The sequence below is a fragment of the Bombyx mandarina genome, chromosome 23, assembly GCF_030267445.1.
Source record: "Bombyx mandarina strain Sakado chromosome 23, ASM3026744v2".
NCBI classification, from domain to species: Eukaryota; Metazoa; Arthropoda; class Insecta; order Lepidoptera; family Bombycidae; genus Bombyx; species Bombyx mandarina.
Genome location: NC_143229.1, coordinates 11,908,595 through 11,929,353, shown reverse-complemented (window position 1 = coordinate 11,929,353; position 20,759 = coordinate 11,908,595). Strand labels below are relative to the sequence as shown.

Here is a 20,759-nt window from a genome sequence, read left to right as displayed (position 1 = left end):
AGGATTTTTCTCAGTTCAGAAACTGTAATCCGAATCGGTTGTAAAGTCCTAAGAATTTAAAAGGTTCTTTGTAGCAGCTTATTCCTTAAACTTTCTGTTCAATTAACTTGAAAGTTTCATTCATATTTGATTTTTTTTATTAGCAAATGTATCCTATCAAATATAGTTTCTTTTTTCTTCTCAACAATATGTCTTATTCTCAGAACTTTAGGCTTTACCGCTCCGCCTTTACTAAGAATGTGTCTAACCTTAAATTTTGAAACAACTCGTAAAAGGCGTTGAAGTTCAGACGATGCTCACGTACTAAGTGGAGATCGTCCGTTGGTAAATGTTGGTCTGAGACAAAGGAGAACGTGCAATTGGACTGAAAACGTTTCACGGTACAAGTTTTGAGTGATTGACTTTATTTTAAGAATTGAAGGATTACCTTTCCAGTTTCACTAGAACAGGTGGGCGAAGGCTCAGCCAGGAGGGGTGGGATTTGCTAACAACTACCCGAGCGCCTCCGAAGGAGACCTATCAACTCAAGAGCAGCTGCTTCGCGAATGAATCTATTACCGGATCGGAATCGCGACCCGCTGAGAAGATCCCCGCTATTGACGTATGAGGTAACAAAGCCTAGATTTAGAATGTCGTCGGTTAATTTCGGAAGTCGATATTAATATTAATATTTCTGTTGAAATTCTCGCATTCATTTTAAAAGTACAATTAATTAGAATATTATTAATTCATATAATATACTGGTAGTTTCTAATTTCGACTCGTTCTCGGAACTTTGAATGACGTACGTATAATCATCTAGTTTGAAAACTTTAGATTTGTATAAGCACCTTTTATGAATCTGATTTTATTTAATATCAAATGTGATTGTTTCTTTACTGACATTTGACTTTTCTTTAATTTCGTATTTAATTTATTTACAAAAAGCTTAATGTTTAAGCAAAATAAAACCAAAAGTTTTAGTTTAAATAATAGATTCGTTTATTTCGAGATAATTTAAAAAAAATATGCTTTAGAGTTTTTCTAGACTATCTCTTTGAAGACCGTTTTGCGTAATAATTTATATAACAATTAAGAATAGCTTAGCGTTATGAATTAAATATAAGCTTATGAACTAGACCAAAAATAACATACGTGGGTAGCCCAGCATACACACTTTCAAAGGCAGTGTGCTTCTAGAATTTTCTTAGGAAATAACTTTAATTTGTCCCTGTGCGATGCTGTTAATAACAAGCTACAATTGAGGGACTATACTCATGACTAATTTTAAGACCAATTTAAATGAAAGTTTTGGATTATATTTATGCCACATGTTAAGTACCAGATGTAATTAATGCAAAAAATTGAATATACAATTACTTTTACTGGTACTTTTTTACTGGTGGTAGGACTTCTTATGAGTCCGCACGGGTAGGTACCACCGTCCCGCCTATTTCTGCCATGAAGCAGTGATGCGTTTCGTTTTAAAGGGTGGGGAAGCCGTTGTGACTATAGTGAGACCTTAGAACTATATCTCAAGGTGTGTGGCGCATTTACGTTGTAGATGTCTATAGGCTCCAGTAACCACTTAACACCAGATGGGCTGTGAGCTCATCCACACACCTAAGCAATAAAAAATAAATAAAAATTGCGGAACCACATTAGTTTTACATTAACCATTATTTTATTTATTTCTTGCATTGCTGAGATAATTCATTGCCTATTTAATGGTAAATGGTGATCGGAGCCGATATTCAATAATTGAGAGCCACCACCTACTTCGACATGAGGTAGATATGTATGATTGCTTTTTGTTTTATTAATTACTTTTACTGGCGAACTAGAACTCATGATCTACCGCTGTAAAATAGTTACTGCAGTCCATAGAAATCACAACGTGAATACCACTACTTGGTGAATACACCTTGAGATATGAGGTCAAAACCTCAATTATTTTAGAACGGCTATATCGCTCTTCAAAATGAAATAGGTAAATTAGTTGTAATCACCCATGTGGAAAGACAATACATCTCACAAGTAAAAGGACATTCCAGATCGCAGTGAGCTAATGAAATTCTCTGAAAACGCTGATGCTCATTCTCTTATGTATCCTTTAGCGGGCCGCAGTTTGTTCATTCATATCCTCAAAATGATGAATCATTAAAACCAAAAATTATTTTCTATTCCTAGCTTGGATCCTAAAGAACTAATCACCCAAGTCAAAACAGTCAAAATAGTCTGAAGTCGTCGTGGCCTAATGGATAAGACGTCCGGTGCATTCGTGTTGAGCGATGCACCGGCGTTCGAATCCCAGGCGGGTACCAATTTTTCTAATGAAATACGTACTCAACGAATGTTCACGATTGACTTCCACGGTGAAGGAATAACATCGTGTAATAAAAATCAAACCCGCAAAATTATAATTTGCGTAATTAATTTGAAGGGTGGGGCAGCCGTTGTAACTATACTTGAAACCTTAGAACTTATATCTCAAGGTGGGTGGCGCATTTCCGCTGTGGATGTCTATGGTCTCCAGTAACCACTTAATACCAGGTGGGCTGTGAGCTCGTCCACCCATCTAAGCAATAAAAAAAAAACACGTTAATCCGTCACACGTGGAAGTCGTTACCAGGGACATAAGCAAGCCACGTTCCTTTTCCAAGCTTGATTTTTTACATCCAACCGGCATTCGCGTCGAATACTTCTCAGTTTTCGTAGACACGAACGACCAAGGTCTGAAATAAAAGGCGGCTAATTATGTCTACAACGCGCGGAAATCTAAGAAAATTATTTCTTTCTTCACATTCAATATATATTTTTTTACTTCATACACCTCGATTTGAAACATACCTCAATTGGTCCAAAATTGATTGAAACATAACTAAATTGGTTTGATTAGTTCCCGTGAGTTCATTGAAATTCATTCGCAAACAATGTACGTACATTTACGAACGCACATCCGTCGACTTAAAATAACGAAATAAGAAAAAATCTTGTTCGGAATTTACTCTTAAAACAGGGGTTGCATCTCAAGGGAGAACCTTCGCTGTTTGATTTTTTTATTTGCTTTGTACGAGTTACGTAACAGGCCTCCGGATAGGAATAAAATTATTATTTGTCAAATTTGTGTCTTCTTAGAGCTCTAGGGAAGATTTGTATTAATATCGTATAAGAAGGAAATTACGTGATGCTTCCAGGAGAGTTCGGGGTTTGTGGTAATCGAAAACGTAAGGTTGGGCCTAATTTTATACGCATTTATGGGGATCCGTGTTTATTTAAAGGAATCTTCTCCTATAGATAGTCGCATTAGAATAAATTGGAAAACTCCTTACAAAATATCAACAGAAAAACTGTTCCTTTTAATCATTAAGATTGATTTGATTAAGTTACCTTTAGTAGTAGATAACCACAACGATTTAGTTGGTGCTGTACTGATGACTGCGCCTACAAAATATAATGTGGGATAAGGGCAAGAAGAAGAAGAAAAGGCGGTAGGACGGATTGTAAAACCGCACGGGTAAGTACCAATATATTGCTAATTTCTGTCGCGAAGCAGTATCCTAAATGCATGGAAGTATGAAGCTGGGACAGCATTATAAAATCGAGGCCTCAACCTCATTTCCCAAGCCGGGTGGCCAAATACTTCTTGTGATGACCACGGACCCCGTAACCATTTACTACAAAACAATGCCTAAAATAAGAAAAAATATAATGCACCTACATACACTGAAATGGATTTAATCTTTTATTTATTTTATTTTCTTATTTAGCTTGTGACAGAGACGGACATATAGAACTTGAATTAATTTGACACAAATACTATTGATACGGGATATCGATCGTGAACACGCTTTAAGCATACTAGATAATAAGTGGGTGGCGCATTTACGTTGTAGATGTCTATGTTTATTAGTTTATATTTAGTAGCTTACGCCTCTTTTTTCCTCACCTACGAGTATTCACTCGTAGCCTATGAGGCTATTCCAGCTACGCGCGATAGGTAAGATCAACTGGAAAGAATTTGCTAACACTAGCCCTAGCAAGAGCAGTGCTTCTTAGAATCCACGACTAGGTCGTAATGGCGACCCACTGAGAAGATCTGGGTTAAAGAAGAAGATGGGTTAGGTCGCGTCTATTTACATTACACACACATAACTTAACGGGCTCTTGCTACAATTTTCAGGTAAATGAGTTCTCGATATCTCTGAAACTCGAAGCTTGATATTTCGAAACTAGTCTGTATTCGTAGTGATTCTACAATGCCTTTTAATCCGTATGTCATCGATTTCATTGGAACTGAGTTCAGCCGAGTCAGCCGTTCTGTCATTGCAAATGGAATTTTCTCACATTTCCGAAGCTCAAATGCAGCACAATAGAGGATCGTTAGAAACTCGGCGTGTATTGGAAACGTTTTCCTGCATCGTCTTACAACTATTTCCAGTGAGGGGTGCAACTCTTGGATAATCGAAAAATAAATTGGTTTTCTTAAAATCTTGACAATAAAATTTATTCTTAGATATAATATCGTCTGGTCAAACAGATACGCGTTAGATTTAATTTATTTTCATTCTGCTATTGATTTTATATTTACTTGGCTCTTTTTGAATTCCAACTAGTTTTTTAGTAGACGACCAGCTACCGAAGCCCTCGGCGCCACAACTTAAATACCTAACCTTGGGACAAAAGGTCAACGTTTCCAGTGAACTACAATATATTTTTTTACTGGTGGTAGAACGTCTTGTGAGTCTGCACGGATAGGTAATACCACGCTTCCTATTTTTGCCGTGACGCAATAATGCATTACGGTTACGGTATACAATATTCAAATAATTGACTGAAATACTTACTCTAAGCGACTGATGCGTGGAATGAAACGTATATTGAAATAAGTAGGGTTCCTTTAAAGATTTTTAAAACACCGCTTGGAATAAAATATGCTACAACAAAGATGTTGTGTAACTTTTGTTTAAATTTGAAAGTTCTCTTATAAATTGAGCCATCTGCAAATTTGTATTTAATCTTAAGTTAACACTATGTGATTTATTCTAAGCACGCATAGGTAGGTATAGCACAATCATGCCTATTTCTACTGCAAATCCGTAGCAGTACTGCCGAAGAACCGTGAGTTTGCCTGTACATCTAGTAAACACACAATAATAAATGCACAAACATCTATAACTCTGGATGTAAGTTCAAAATTGATCATCAATTACGTTGAAAGTTTTCAAAAGCTGTTTTCTAAGTTAGTCAGCTGTGACTACGAAAGCTTTAAAGCATGTGTTCGAAATACTACGTTCTCTAAGTTTACCTGTGACCATTACTATTTTTCTGTGAAACCGCAATAACATTTGCTTAAAACAATTATATACTGAACCCTTAATGTTAGATATCAACTAAGCTATTGTGGATTACCCTCATACAATAAAAAAAACTGTTTTCTTAAATAATGACGAGAGTTCAAACAAATACTTGATTATTTTAATTTTTAATTAGTTAGTTATTAGTTTTAGTTGGGATGGTGTACTTTTCTATCACAGGAACATAATTAAAATAGTAAGTATTGTTTTTAGTTTAAAAAAAAGAGACTGTATGTTGGCAAATAGGAAAGCGAGTACTTCCATGTAGAATCTACACAAAGAAATTAATAAAAGTTGTTTTTAGGAATGCCAAACAATGGGTTTAAAGGTAAATCCTGATAAAAACACGAATAAAACTGAAGCCCAAATAGAAAATATTCCGGAACACACCACCGAGAAATCAGAAACAGAAAATAAACATTTAGAATCACAAAACAAGCCTGATAAACAAAAATCAAATAAAAGTGGAACAGAGCACAGAAAAAAACCGAAGCAAGAGAAAAAGCGTTCAATAGATCATAATTTAGTCACTACCTATCACCCCAGGCCGATGCCTCCATATTGCCCGTACTGGCAGCCATGCTGGCCACCAATAGCAATCTGCAAATGGGCTCCATACTTTCATTTTAGTAACACCATCCGCAGTTTCCAAATACCTGTCATAATAAATCCGAATCAGATTTTGGCACCGGTGCCCAATCCATATATTGGAATGGTCGCGCAACCCGTTCTGTCACCATTAGTTCAGTATGGAAACGGAAGTAAAATACCACATAGGTATGAGCCTCTGGTTAATCAAACCGATGTTCCGGACTCATCGGTTATGGAATACGTTATTAATGAAATAACGGACGATAATTGTGACGATTCAAATTTTAGTTCAATTATCCGCGATGACGATGACGAAAAAAATAACAATAATGTCGCAATCGATGATAAAGACACACGAGATGCTGATGTAACAGAAAAAAGAAAAGAAACTAACACAGATCCGTTAGAAGGCTATCTAAAACTACCGAAAAATCTTTTTCCTAAGGCCAGATCTATTAAATTCAATCCAAATTTGATGATAGATGAAATTTGTAAATTGCCGAATATACTACAACACACTCCTTGGATCTTGGATTTAGAGTTCGGTATACCAAGAGCACCGACAACAAGAGTCATACCGGCTTACAACGTTAAGTTCAATAGCATCCACTGTAAGAACACTCCCGATGCGATCCATCCAGGATTTGATAGTTGCGGTCAAGATTTCAAAGAAACGTTTTTGTTATATTACGATTCTATCATTTCAACTTGGTACACTGGCTACGTTATTTGGAATAATGATAACTCGATTGATAACTTTCAAAAGTGGTTGATGTTACCTCTGCAGCTGTTAGGAATGTGTTGGTCATGATTGAGTTGTGGGCACGTGCAGAAAGCCCAATACTACTATTTTTTTATTTGCATGTCGCATGAATTTATAGATAATGAAATTTTATGTAACATAATATTTTAATGCATAATTGAACTGTACGTGTAAATTGTAATTAATTTTAATTTAATAAATAATGTATTGCTTGAATTAATTTTTTGATACATTTTGATACAATACTGTTTTTTGTTTGTTATTATTTTTATATATAGGAGTAATAATAGGAGTGTTTAATGATTTTACAGCATAATAATATAACTGACTCGACAATTGTCATCAAAATCTAGTGGGAAAGGAAATCGTTTATTAGCGTAAGTAATAATTTAAATAGCCTAATATAAACTGATAAATGTTTCCAATTCTAAAAATAAAAAGTAGTTGATCGATTTAAAGCTGATTAGAAACCTTTTTTTATTGCTCTTGTAGGCAGACGAACATACGGCCCACCTGATGGTGAGTCGTTACCGTCGCCCATGGACATCATCAATGCCAGGGGCAGAACCAAGCCGCTGCCCAACGTAAATTGTCCGTATTTGTCGCATTCGTAATCTTTTATAGCTTTTAAATTGTATTTTGAATAGTTCATTTCTGGTACAATTTTGCATTGCGTTTCCTATATCGAATGGTTTTGACCCATATTCGGGGTCCCTAATTACGCAGTCGACATTTGCGGTCAGTTGCCGCAGAATTTAATACGCACTTTCGTCTAATTCGTTGTTCAATAGTACCAGAATTAGGAATATTCCAGTTGTAATTGTGAAGATTAGAGAAAAAGACAGACATTTATTGCAATATTCAGGTAACTATTCGTGTTGAGGTGTATTCGGTACAGGTGTATACAGGTGTATTCGTGTTGAGCGATGCACCTGTGTTCGAATCCCAGGCGGGGTACCAATTTTTCTAATGAATTACGTACTCAACAAATGTTCACGATTGACTTCCACGGTGAAGGATTAACATCGTGTAATAAAAATGAAACCCGCAAAATTATAATTTGCGTAATTACTGGTGGTAGGACCTCTTGTGAGTCCGCACGGGTAGGTGCCACCACCCCGCCTGTTTCTGCCGTGAAGCAGTAATGCGTTTCGGCTTTGTAACTGTACTGAGACCTTAGAACTTATATCTCAAGGTGGATGGCGCATTTACGTTGTAGATGTCCATGGGCTCCAGTAACCACTTAACATCAGGTGGGCTGTGAGCTCGTCCAACCATTTAAGCAATAAAAAATCTGCTATGATAGACGGCTTTATTGTATACTTGAAAAAATACAGTTCATAAACATCGCTCTCGCCAATAAAAATGATATAGATAGCAGTTTGGAAGCAATGCAAGCGGGATAGTTTTCGGTAGCCCCCAGATATTTCATAAATACGTTTACACATTTAGAGCTATTCAAAAAATGAACACACGTCATTAAAATTATTAGTATTTGTATCTATAAATATTATGTATGTTATATATACACATATGCTTAAGTAATATCACCTTCACGCTACACCTATCAAGGTTCATCTTTGCACTCCCCTAAGGTAGACTGTTAGAGAATGCCTATGGCATTAAGTCCGCCTTTATACTTTCTAGTATATGAAGTTATAAATAAATAAATAATATTCAATACTGACATCACATTTGGAACCCTGTGAATGAACGTATATTATAGTAGTAGGTGAGCTATAGCAAGTTTTCATTCTAAATTTAAATGAATAGACGCGCATCTCAGCGCTATTTGGTAGCTGGGGCCCATACATACTTACTGGTGGTAGGACCTCTTGTGAGTCACCACTTTACACCAGGTGGGCTGTGCAGAGCTTGTCCATCTAACTAAGCAATAAAAAATAAATAAAAATAAAATACAATAAACAATGTCTACAAAAGTCGAAGTCTCAATCGTAACGGACAAGAATCAACCCCATATTTAAACACAAATAATCAGAACAAACCTCCCGTCACTAATCATGTAAAACACAAACATCAAAGGCCCTAAATGAACCACTTATTTTCATTTATTTTCCCTTCCTCATTTCGATTACCGAAAACAAATTTACAAAATGTTATGAAATTCGCGAAATCTTGTTTTATTGCTCGACTAATGAAGTTTAAGGAAATTGACCTTAATTATTTGATATTGCCGAAAGCTGTCCCGGATCGGCTTTCTAAATAATAATTACTTACCTCCTTTGAACTAAGAATCGAGCTACGAAAATTTAATACAAGATTAAACAATTGTCTCTCAGATTGGTGAATAAGGTTTATACTGGTGGTAGGACCACTTGTGAGTCCGCGCGGATAGGTACCGCCACTCCGCCTATTTCTGCCGTGAAGCAGTAATGCGTTTCGGCTTGAAGGGTGGGGCAGCCGTTGTAAGTATACTGAGATCTTAGAACTTATACCTCAAGGTGGGTGGCGCATTTACGTTGTAGATGTCTATGGGCTCCAGTAAGCACTTAACACCAGGTGGGCTGTGAGCTCGTCCACCCATCTAAGCAATAAATAAAAATTAAAAAAAACTGAGCTCAATATTTGTGACTACTACTCAATGCAATCCAATTTCTGATTATTAAACATGTTCACTTTCAATTTTGGACGCATATCAACTGAAACATACTGAATGATGACATTTGAATTCGGCATTATATGAAAACAAAAATGTAACATTTATTTATTTATTGATTTAATCATTAACAAATAATCACTGTGCAAACAATTCGTCAACATCATTATAAACTATTTAAACAAAATGTTATAGAATAAACACATACAAAAAACACAAAAATTACTAAAAATAATAATTGATTGAGCATTTTGACATTTTCGCCTTTCATGTAACATGAAATTAGATACGAAAAAAAATTCACAAGATCGATACATTCGTACAAGATTGTGATATTAATACAAAAGAATACAAATCATACAAGTGTTCGCTTTCATATTTGTTACTTGATTGCTTAGTGCGATCTTTGTAACGTTCTCGATAGCGTTAAAGTTAACTCCAATTTGTATGAATGTGTAACAGCGCCCCTAGCGATAAACATAGGCAAACGTTCCAACTTCATACAAATTTGAGTTAACTTTTACGCCATCGAGAACGTTAACAAACTCGCACTAAGCACACTGAACAGAACAGTAGACGATGATGAGGTATTTACAAAACTAAAATGTGTATAGTGCCGATAATACTGTAAATACAATAAACTTATTAAATAACAGAGGCAAGACCGTTACACGTTATATATACACGTATATAATTAAACATTTTTTAATCTATTTATTTATTTAATTTAGACATTCTTAACAATAATGGTATTTACAAATAATGATTTTTGAAAATCGAAAACATGATGATCCGCGGTAAGATCGAATAAAATTTATATTAGTTATTTAGTGCATGTCGTAAAATACAATCAGTTTAGTGTACTTCCGTCTGAAACGAATTACGCTAAAATGAAAACACATCTAGATAGTTCTACACAGAATACAACCAAAGCAGTAGTGACAAGGGCGTTTATTATTGTTCCAGCCGAGAATTTTCACCCAAACGAAGCTCATCACTATACATCCATACAGAATTTCGCTAAAGCGAGTTCTGTAGAGCCTCAAGGTGGACTTTTCCAAATAAAACGCCTCAGAAAACGTTGAATCAAATCAACATTTTTGAAGGTAACTCACACTGCACTTATTCCATCATCATTATCATCACCATTTCGTTTCAATGTCATTAAATTATCATCTACACCGTTCACTTCGTAATCACCAGCAATAGTTTTAAAGTCACTATCAACTTAACATTACCGATTATTATTTTCATTGGCTTATGAGTTAACAGTCTGTAGGATCCAGGGAACGAATTTTGATATTCTCGTACACACACCCGGTAAGTTTGCTTCGCCGCATCCGATTCCCCAGCTGATTATACCAGCTAGGAAATATCTTTGATCTTTGCCTTTAACCTGAAAAAAGTATTCAGATATATTTACTGGTGGTAGGACCCCTTGTGAGTCCGCACAGGTAGGTACCACCGCTCTGCCTATTTCTGCCGTGAAGCAGTAATGCGTTTCGGTTTGAAGGGTGGGTCAGCCGTTGTAACTATACTGAGACCTTAGAACTCATATCTCAAAGTGGGCGGCGGTATTTACGTTATAAATGTCTATGGGCTCCAGTAACCACTTAACACCAGGTGGGCTGTGAGCTCGTCCACCCATATAAGCAATAAAAAAAAAGAAGCTCAAAGTCTCATTTTCGATTTTTTTTTTATATACTTTATGCTAGAATTTTCCCCTTAGGACTACGAGTATTACAGCATTATCAGAACACAAAAACATATAGCTCCTGAATAGTATTGATTTTATGCATTTTACCATAAAAAAATTAAACTATGAGTAAATACGAGATCGTGTGAACAATTGTCTCTTCGCGAACCCGTCGCCGCGTCGCTTGCGACGAAGAATTCGGCAAATAAACTAACCCATAGACACAGCCCACTGAGTTTCTCGCCGGGTCTTCTCAGTGGGTCGCGCTTCCGATCCGGTGGTAGATTCTGCAACAGCTCTTGCTAGGGCCAGTGTTAGCAACGCCTCCTAGTTTCAGCCCCTAAAGCTCACCTACACGTTAGGGTTACGCTGACATAGCCTCTCAATGCTATCAGCTTAGGTAGTAAAAAAAATAATCACTGACCTGTAAGGGTCCGCCTGAGTCTCCCTGGCAAGAATCGTGGCCTCCTCTTTCGTGTCCCGCACAAAGGAAAATGTCAGGAATGAATTCCTGTCGTCCCGCCCTCAAAAACATCGACTTGCATCTCTCATTGGAAACAATTGGTACTTGTACCTGTAATAAATTGTTATTGATATTGATCAAGAAGTTTAATTTATCGTTAATTTTCTATTATCAGACATTTTTATTACTATTTTACGTCATATGAATCTGTACAGTATTGATGAGATTAGAGTCCTCGCACTATTAGTGCTACATTCGTTGGCACTATTATCAGTTCACAGCGTACATATCAAGGGTTGAAACCCGATCATCTTCCTCGCTTGCGACGAAGGGCTCGACGAGTATATTAACCCTCAGACTCAGCCCACTGAGTTTCTCGCCGGATCTTCTCAGTGGGTCGCGTTTCCGATCCGGTGGTAGATCTGCGAAGCACGGCTCTTGCTAGGGTTCGTGTTAGCAACGTCGTCAGGTTTGAGCTCCGTGAGCTCATCTACTAGTTAAGGTTACGCTGAAATAGCCTCTCAAGGCTCTCAGCCCTAAGCTGAGAGAGAGCCTTGAGTGAAAAAAAAAGAGGGTTGAAAGTTTATTTGGTTTAAGCGACATTTCACTTAATAAGCGGTTTTAAATCTTTGTAAATAAGGGTCCGTTTTATTTAATTATAATATCAACAATTCGATGTTTTTAATTGAACTTCAATTAGGCTTAGTCCATTCAAATAGCTGCAGAAGTTTTTTATTGTTTTAATATTTTTTCCAAATTTTAAACTTTAAATATAGTCTATAAAGATATTCGTCGTGGCCTAAAGGATAAGACGTCCAGTGTATTCATGTTGAGCGATGCAACGGTGTTCGAATCCCGCAGACGGGTACCAATTTTTCTAATAAAAATGCGTACTGTATTGTACAAATGTTCACGACTGATTTCCACGGTGAAGGAATAACATCGCGTAATAAAAATCAAACCCGCAAAATTATAATTTGCTTATTTACTGGTGGTATGAGTATGGTGGTATGAGTGGCGAATTTCAAACAAAAAATCGTTTTTTTTGTTGCCCTTGTAAGCAGACGAGCATACGGCCCACCAGATAGTGAGTGGTTATCGTCGCCCATGGACTTTAGTAATGAGTAATGCCAGGGGCAAAGCCAAGCCGCTGCGTACCTACCTACCTTCCTCTGAGTATTACGGGTAAGAATTGATTTTATACTTTTCAATTCCGTCGTATTTACATAGGACAATAAACACCCAAACAACCTTATAAACTTCAGGTCTGAATGGCTAGAAGGAAACTGTTTACCTCTTGTAACACTGAAGGCAGTACTCCGCCTTCCGAGAGCCTCCCCCAGCCGGTGACTGTCGCGTTCTCTCCAACCAACAAATCGTCTGAGGCCGGCAAGCATATCGGCGATATATGCGGAGCGAATTGCACGGACGACTCCAGTTTCACCAGCGCCAAGTCGTATTCGTATGTGTAGAAATTGTATTTTGGATGAACCGCCTTTCTGGCTACACCACGTTCGACAAACGGATATTCCTCTGATACCGTAGAGAAGTCGTACTCTCCTACCCTAATCCTGATTTGTGAGGTCAGAAGGCTGTAATAAGAAAGACGTCGTGCTTAGATATAACAAAAAAAAAACACGTGTGGCCCTCGGCGACTGCCGCGGTAAAGCTATTGCATAGCATTTTTTATCAACTTATGCAATTATAAGTAGACAATAATAATTTAATATTAAAACAATAATGAAATAAGATCACGCTATATTTATAAATATTAACAAAAGCAAAACATTAACTGTCCCCTTCACACTCATAAGCTAGACCGCGCAAGAGAGAGATGGGCAGACTTTTCATGATGCGCATGCAGTGCGACGTCACGCCGCGCGCTTATTCACAAACATTACACAAACGCAACGTGTGATGTGTGTTGAACGTGAGTCACATGGTAGGTGAAGTGGGGAGGGTTAGGTTTTATTTTCGTTACAGAATTTCTTGATTCGGTCGCCGCGCTCAAAGCCCGCGTTAAAAGCTATGCAATAGCTTAAAAATATTAATTGATTGTTCGTAAAGTCGGTTTACGGACGATAGTTTTACGTGATAACGTAGCAGAACTATTCGAACTGCTAGCTCTGACGTCCAACAACCACTTAACTGTGTGAACACAACGAACTATTAACTTACTCGTCAACGCAATGTCCCGCGGTTGCGATCCACCCTTCGTTAATGATGGCCCCTCCGCAACGGTGAGTCGAGGAAAAACCGAAGAACGATGTCCTCCTCACAGACACTTGCCACGGCCAGCGACCGAAGCTGGAGTCCTTCCCGCCCATGATGCGGGTCTCTGGTCGCGGCCACATTGAAGTCACACCACATTCTGTACACAAAAATTAATTTATATTCAAATACTATGAAATAAGCAACCTACTGAGTTTCTAGCCGGATGAGCGATTCCGATCCGGTTGTCGATTCTGCGAAGCGCTGCTCTTGTTGGGGCCAGCGTCAGCAAATTCTCTTAGGTTGAGCCCGTGAGCTCACCTACCCGTCATAACATAGCTGGAATAGCCTCATAGAAAAAAAGGTAAATACAAAAAAACAAACCAATTAAAGACAATTTACTCCCATATAAACATATTTCTTAGTCATTTTTTTATATGAAAAGCGCATTTTTTTTTTTAAATACAGTTTTTCAATAAACGAAACAAATAATTGGTTGTCTGTACAATCGGTTTACGGTCTATAGTTTTACGTGATAACATGGCTATTCACACTGCTAGCTCGACGTCACGCGAGAAGAGAGATAAATGTGTCACAAGCCAAAGCTTGGGCCGTTCGTGCCTCTCTATCGGTTGTTCCGCGCTCTCGCTTGCACGCTCAGGCGGAACGTGACACTTTTTCGTGCGTCAAAACAAATGCAATAAATTAAATGAATTAGAATCTTGAGCCGTAACTGATTATGATTGAATTTTGTTTTGTTTCGGTTTGAAAGGTAGACAACTTACTTTGTATTCAACAACATTGAGTCATCCACCGTAAGTATCAGTAATTGGCCGCATTCACGTTGTAATATCTACTGGCTCAAGTAAACTGACACCAATGTGCTTAGTACCTACGAGTTTTTTAACGCTCTCGATAGCGTAAAAGTTCACTCAAATCTGTATGGCGTTGGAACGCATGCTTACGTTTGCCGCTAGGGGCGCTGTTCCAACTACATACAATTTGATTTAACTTTTACGCTATCGAGAACGTTAAAAACTCACACTTAGTACAGATAGATCACAAGCTTGTCTGCCTGTACAGTTCAATAGAAAAAAAAAGGTTTGGGTTTTAAATACATACCGGCCGCATTTGTAGCGGCCGTCGTCTGCATTTCTGGGGTTGAGTGGTCAATCTTGTTGATAACGGTTCCCATGGAACCCGGCTTCAAGTAGTTCTTGTGAGGCTTACTCGTCGTGGTTGTGAACTTCTTTGTAGGCTTCGGTTTGCCAGCCGGCTTCTCCCATGATGGACGAGGTTTCGTTATGAAATTCGGCTCAGTTGTCACTTGCCAATGGGCAGTGTTCATGTTGCTTGGTCTCGACATATACTGAGCTGTAATTAAAAAGCAGCAATATTACATTTTTATAAATTAGTTTTTATTTTATTTTATCCCTACGTAATCGTTGGTAGCCTAGGGACTATTCCAACTTCACCCGGACCGGTAGGTGAGCTCACGGGCTCAACCTGAGAGAATTGCTAACAGTAGCCCTAACAAGAGCAGTGCTTCGCTGAATTTACTACCAGATCGAAATCGCGACCCACCGAGAACATCCTGCCAGAAGCTCAGTGGGTTGTGTCTATGGGCTAGTTCGCACGTCAAACTCTTCGTCGGAGTCGACAAGTTCGAAGAGGAGGGTGACCGGTGCTTGAAGAGTTTAAAAGCACCGAGAGGAGTGTTTGCTTTGTTTAAATTAGTGATGTGATATGTAAAACCTTGATAATAGTGACATCTGTTAAGTTTTATTGGTACTACTGCACAAGCAACGTTTAAAAGTTTATTATTATAGTACACTTTTATCACGTTAGATGCCGCTAAATGAAGTAAGAAAAATATTTACTGACCTGCAGGAACACTGTTTTCAGCGTGCTGCTCAGAAACAGCCATGGGTCTCGCCCCAGGTATTATGCTAAGACTAGACGAAATCTTGTTATGGGGACTAGCATCCGCATCACCGTTCGGCCTATGTACATTTTGGTATTTATTTACAATGTTATATGATATTTTATTAACTATATCACTATTTTGTTCGCTACTCGTATCTAAATTGCTTAAAGAAGGTATGTTGATTTCCGGTGGCCGGTATCCGTAAGATGTAGGAGCGCCATCTATCGGTTTAGTCATGAACGACGGCCGTTGAGTTTGATAGCTGGGCCGCGTCGCTTGCGTTGACGATGAAGATTGCTCGGTTGTAGTAGTTGTGCTACTAGATGGCGCTGAAAACGTGCGTTCCGTGATTGTAACTGGATTATGGGTGCCTGAAAGGAAATGCTTAAAATCAAATTTGATAGAAATTACAATCCCTTCTAAAAATAACAATAATGACAACTTTAAAAAGCTTCAACTGAATCGGATAGACCAGGTGGCATCGTAGAAATTTGTAAAATAAATTAATTAAAATGTTTATTTCTCAGACTGGATTATTCTAAGATAAATATAAAAAATCTAGATACTACTCACTCACATTAAACTCACATTTATTATTAGATTATTCGTTTTTTTTTATTGCTTAGGTTGGTGGACGAGCCACCACCTGGCGTTAAGTGGTTACCGGAGCCCATAGACATCTACAACGTAAATGCCGCCACCTACTTTGAGATATAAGTTCTAAGGTCTTAGTATAGCTACAACGGCTGCCCCACCCTTCGAACCGAAACGCATTACTGCTTCACGGCAGAAATAGGCGGAGTGGCGGTACCTACCCGCGCGGACTCACAAGAGGTCCTACCACCAGTAATTACGCAAATTATAATATGCAAAAATAGTCATTAAGTACCTTCTAGATTAATTGGTTTCTCCGGTAACCGACAGCAAGACGCGAAGATAAAGCCATCGACGCACACGCCAGTGTGGGTGCCGCCTTGTCTAATGCACTCCTGCACGAACATGCACTTGCCTATCGCGCTGCCTGCTTTACAGGACTTGCCTGATAGCAATTGGTAACCTGAAACAAGAAGGATGACCTAAAGAACACGATCATACGAAAATTTTTGCGACAACCAAAACCAAGTTTTTTTGTTTGTTTATTGCTTAGATGGGTGGATGAGCTCACAGCCCATCTGGTGTTAAGTGATTACTGGAGCCCATAGACATCTACAACGTAAATGCGCCACCCACCTTGAGATATAAGTTCTAAGGTCTCAGTATAGTTACAACGGCTGTCTCACCCTTCAAACCGAAACGCATTACTGCTTCACGGCAGAAAATAGGCAGGGCGGTGGTACCTACTCGTGCGGACTCAAAATATGTCCTACCACCAGGACTTACGCAAATTATAATTTGTGTGGGATTGATTTTTACTATAATATGTTATTCCTTCTCCGTGGAAGTCAATCGTGAACATTTGTTAAGTACCTATTTCATCAGAAAAATTGGTAAACGCCTGCGGGATTCGAATACCGTTCCATCGCATTCGAATGCACTGGACGTCTTATCCTGTAGGCTACGACGACTTCACACGTCCACGTATTTTTGAAGTGAAACTCCTTTAGGCACGTTGATAGTAAAATAGTTTAACTCGCGACAGATTCGTTACGGCTAGAGATAAAAGATACAATTTAGGAAGAGCAAGAGTAAGAAAATAGACAGAGCGTCTCGCGAACCACTCAACCGTGGAGAGAGGAAAAGGACAAAGCGAACTAGTTCGTTTCTCTTACACAGCATTCCCTATTACAAGAGAAATTTGATTTAAGGATGAAAAATGAAGAAATCCACTATACAAGTTTCAAGCAAAAGAAGTTTCACTTCTTTCACGCGCATCAAGTTACACGCGCACCATTTTTTATAATATATATGATTACCTAAAATACAATTTTTTTTGCTCTAGATCAGAGCTCGCTAATTGATTCGTTAGTTTAATTATATTTACAAATACAATCCATTCCGCCCTGTATAACTATTTTATGAGAAGAATCATGCCGGAGCTTCGTGCAATGCGCGGGGAGTATTTTAAATTGATCGTAAATTATATTTGATCCTAGAATTAATATAAAAACACACCAAGATACGAGTAATTATGCGAGTATGTAGTAGACGTTTAAATCTTAAGTGTTTTGTGGTTTGTTTGTCCTTATAATAATTATCTTCAAATAGTATAAAACACAGTCATTGCTGCCTTAGTGCGCTGCGCCATTTTGAGAAGGCGGCACGACATGAGAACACTCTCATCGTAGCCGCTGGAAATTACATACCCGACCCAGTAGACCGAATGGTAAACCGTCGACGTCGCCCAAAGCACGTCATTACGGATCCTCCTGATCCGTTAACGGTGCTTTTAGGCACCACAAGCACCGGTCACCGTCCTCGTCGAACCCGTCGCTTGCGACGAAGGGCTCGACGAGCGAACTAACCCATAGACACAGCCCACTGAGTTTCTCGCCGGATCTTCTCAGTGGGTCGCGTTTCCGATCCGGTGGTAGATTCTGCGAAGCACTGCTCTTGCTAGGGTCAGTGTTAGCAACCTCCGGTTGAGCCCCGCGAGCTCTCCTACTAACGTTAGGGCGAAGCTGAAATAGCCTCTCAAGGCTATCAGCATAGATAGGAAAAAAAAAAAAAATACTTAGTGCGTTTCTACGCTTATTTCTTCTAAATCATGCAACATATTTTAATATGATTTTCACTAATAGAAAGAACGATAAAAGATGGATTCGTGTATAAAGCTTGTAGAAATTCTCAAAGAGAAAAATATATTTAATAAAATTATTTGTAGGTAGATTCACAAATCTTGTACCAAAAGGGTACACTGTAACGGTTATATCCACAATATGTTTCTTCCTATTATATACATGGTAAAAATTGGTTCTTCTAATTAATTATTGGTTAAATCTTTCGTCCTATATAGCAAAACGTATGAAATTCCCTTGTTGATCCTGCTATCTTATCTTATATTATCTTTAAGCAAACAATTCTTGTATATAATTATATATGTAATCTGAATCTCGGAAACGGCTCCAACGATTTTCATAAAACTTAGTATACAGGGCATTTTGGGGGCGATAAATCGATCTAGCTACGATTTATTTTCAGAAAATGTTGTTTTATTCGTGTTTTCAATAGTCAACTTTATCGATAATTTTGATTTTTTCTTTAAATGACCAGTTCATATTTTTTTATTATACTGTCGGTAAGATCGAAAAACATTATTCATATTTCATCAATTTATCAATATGTAATTCGTATTTAAATGTAATTTCTAACGAACATAATTTAACAAAAAAAAAAACCAGCTAAGCTCGTTTATTATTTAGTTAGTTACCTATGCGTGATAATGCGTGATTGACCTATGCATGTCCCGGCACACAGCTCAAACGGGCACTAGAGGTAAGATACTATCGCATCTTCAGATATAAAAAAAAACAAAATGTGTGCAATTCACACGTGGTAGAAGTGAAACCTTCCAAAATTAAAATACAATTATCCTAAACGTCTTAAGTATATGTAAAATTTTGTCATTAGTAAATAATTTTAAGGTAGCGCCCTCTGTGAATTGATATTTTAATTTCACGTATAATCCTAAATTAAAATTCACTACAAGAGCTTTCATACACACGTTAGTATTAAAAAATCTCACAGATGGCGCTGTATTAAATAGTATGTATATTTCTGTCTCATTCTTTGCTGGCTTCATCCTACACATTTTTGTATTTGTGTCTCTTACCTGTCGTTTTTTCCGTTGCATCCGGTTTGAAATCACAACGATTCTAAAGAAGTTTTCACTTCAATAAAATCGGTTATACTAAAGATCCCGGTCAGGATAATGGAACAAACTTAAATCAAATTAATATATTCATCTATGTCCTCGAAAAGCGTGCTAAATTTCACGTTAATTGGACGTTCTTAAGTGGGTGGAAGTCATGTTCGAAGATTCCGTTACATCCTTACTTAGAAACGAAACTACTAAAAGCGTATTCATTCATATTAAATAATTTGGGACAAATCACCCGCGGTCATTTGATTCCTAACTAGGATTCGCTTTGAGAACCAAAAACTGATTAAACTTAAATAGTACTTAAAGACATTTGACTATGTAGATATGATGATATGACACCCAGACAAATAGCAAACCAATATGTTCGTTACACGAATGTTTGCTGGATGAGGAAATCGAACCCATGATCCTCGGCCCAGCAGTCAGAACCGCTGGTTACTATGCCGCAGAATCGGTCTAATTTTTTCCTACCCTTATCGCTGGTATCGACCCTAATTACGCGCGGACCGGTAAGTGACCTCACAGGCTCTACCTGAAAGAATTGCTAACACTAGCACTAGCAAGAGCAGTGCTTCGCTACCTCTACCATCGGAACGGAATCACGATCCACTGAGAGTCTAATATCTTTTTGTCCCTACCTTATTTGTTGGTACTCTAAAGGCCTATTTCAATTACGCGCGAACCGGTAAGTGAGCTCACGGGCTCTACCTGAGAGAATTGCCTAGCCCTAGCAAGAGCAGTGCTTCGCTGAATCTATCATTGGATCAGAATTGCGATCCACTAAGAAGATCCGGCGAGAAACTCAGTGGGCTGTGTCTATGTATGATATCAAATAACTAATCATTTGCACCTACAACGTTTCAGTTCTAAATACGCGTAATTACGTAGGTACTTATGTCGAAAGTTTCCGCCGCACGCTCGCATTTATATCGAAAATCTTTAATTTCTAAAGTCACGACTCCGAGAATAATTCCTTCACACGCATCGCCCGTGTTTATGAGAAAAGACTAGATTAGAATTGAGTGACTTAGGAATGCTTTAAGGGTGGATTTTTATTTTTGTGGGTAATTTAAAGAACTCACAGGCCACTTGGTCGGTGTTACTGCTAATCGAAGCCAATAGGCATACAAGGTCGATGCCTAAATGTCAATTATATTTTGTGGGCAAAATCAAGGTACCCTTTCCTTATATAACCTTAACCTTATATAACCTTAAAATAGGCCTTCTCAACAATAAGCTTCTTATAAGCTTTGTATGTATTATATGTTTTACTGGTGGTAGGACGCCTTGTGAGTCCGCACGGATAGGTACCACCATCCTGCCTATTTCTACCGT

At 38.1% G+C, this 20,759-nt stretch overlaps 2 protein-coding genes across 3 annotated transcripts in view; one reads left to right on the top strand and one right to left on the bottom strand.

The window, feature by feature from the left end:
- The first annotated feature begins 5,408 nt into the window (after positions 1-5,408).
- On the top strand, positions 5,409-6,935 carry LOC114245869 (uncharacterized). The gene is made up of 2 exons (XM_089737819.1): positions 5,409-5,532; positions 5,641-6,935. Exon 2 carries the CDS (start codon positions 5,653-5,655, stop codon positions 6,736-6,738), a length of 1,086 nt encoding a protein of 361 aa, XP_089593945.1. The 5' UTR covers positions 5,409-5,532; positions 5,641-5,652; the 3' UTR covers positions 6,739-6,935.
- A 3,098-nt stretch (positions 6,936-10,033) lies between these two features.
- Sb (serine proteinase stubble) overlaps positions 10,034-20,759 on the bottom strand; it is a 133,963-nt gene continuing 123,237 nt past the window's right edge. For both annotated transcript variants that reach the window (XM_028178203.2, XM_089737828.1), the window contains exons 4-10: positions 16,494-16,661; positions 15,562-15,975; positions 14,800-15,051; positions 13,645-13,837; positions 12,761-13,058; positions 11,428-11,577; positions 10,034-10,703 (exon numbers count right to left, since the gene is read on the bottom strand). In XM_028178203.2, the coding sequence (XP_028034004.2) occupies positions 10,566-10,703; positions 11,428-11,577; positions 12,761-13,058; positions 13,645-13,837; positions 14,800-15,051; positions 15,562-15,975; positions 16,494-16,661 (1,613 nt within the window). In that variant the 3' untranslated portion in view covers positions 10,034-10,565. The remainder of the gene's footprint in view (positions 10,704-11,427; positions 11,578-12,760; positions 13,059-13,644; positions 13,838-14,799; positions 15,052-15,561; positions 15,976-16,493; positions 16,662-20,759) is intronic.

Bases quoted from the DNA above. Each gene is read 5' to 3' on its own strand.
- LOC114245869 (XM_089737819.1), top strand. From the start codon at position 5,653: ATGGGTTTAAAGGTAAATCCTGATAAAAACACGAATAAAACTGAAGCC.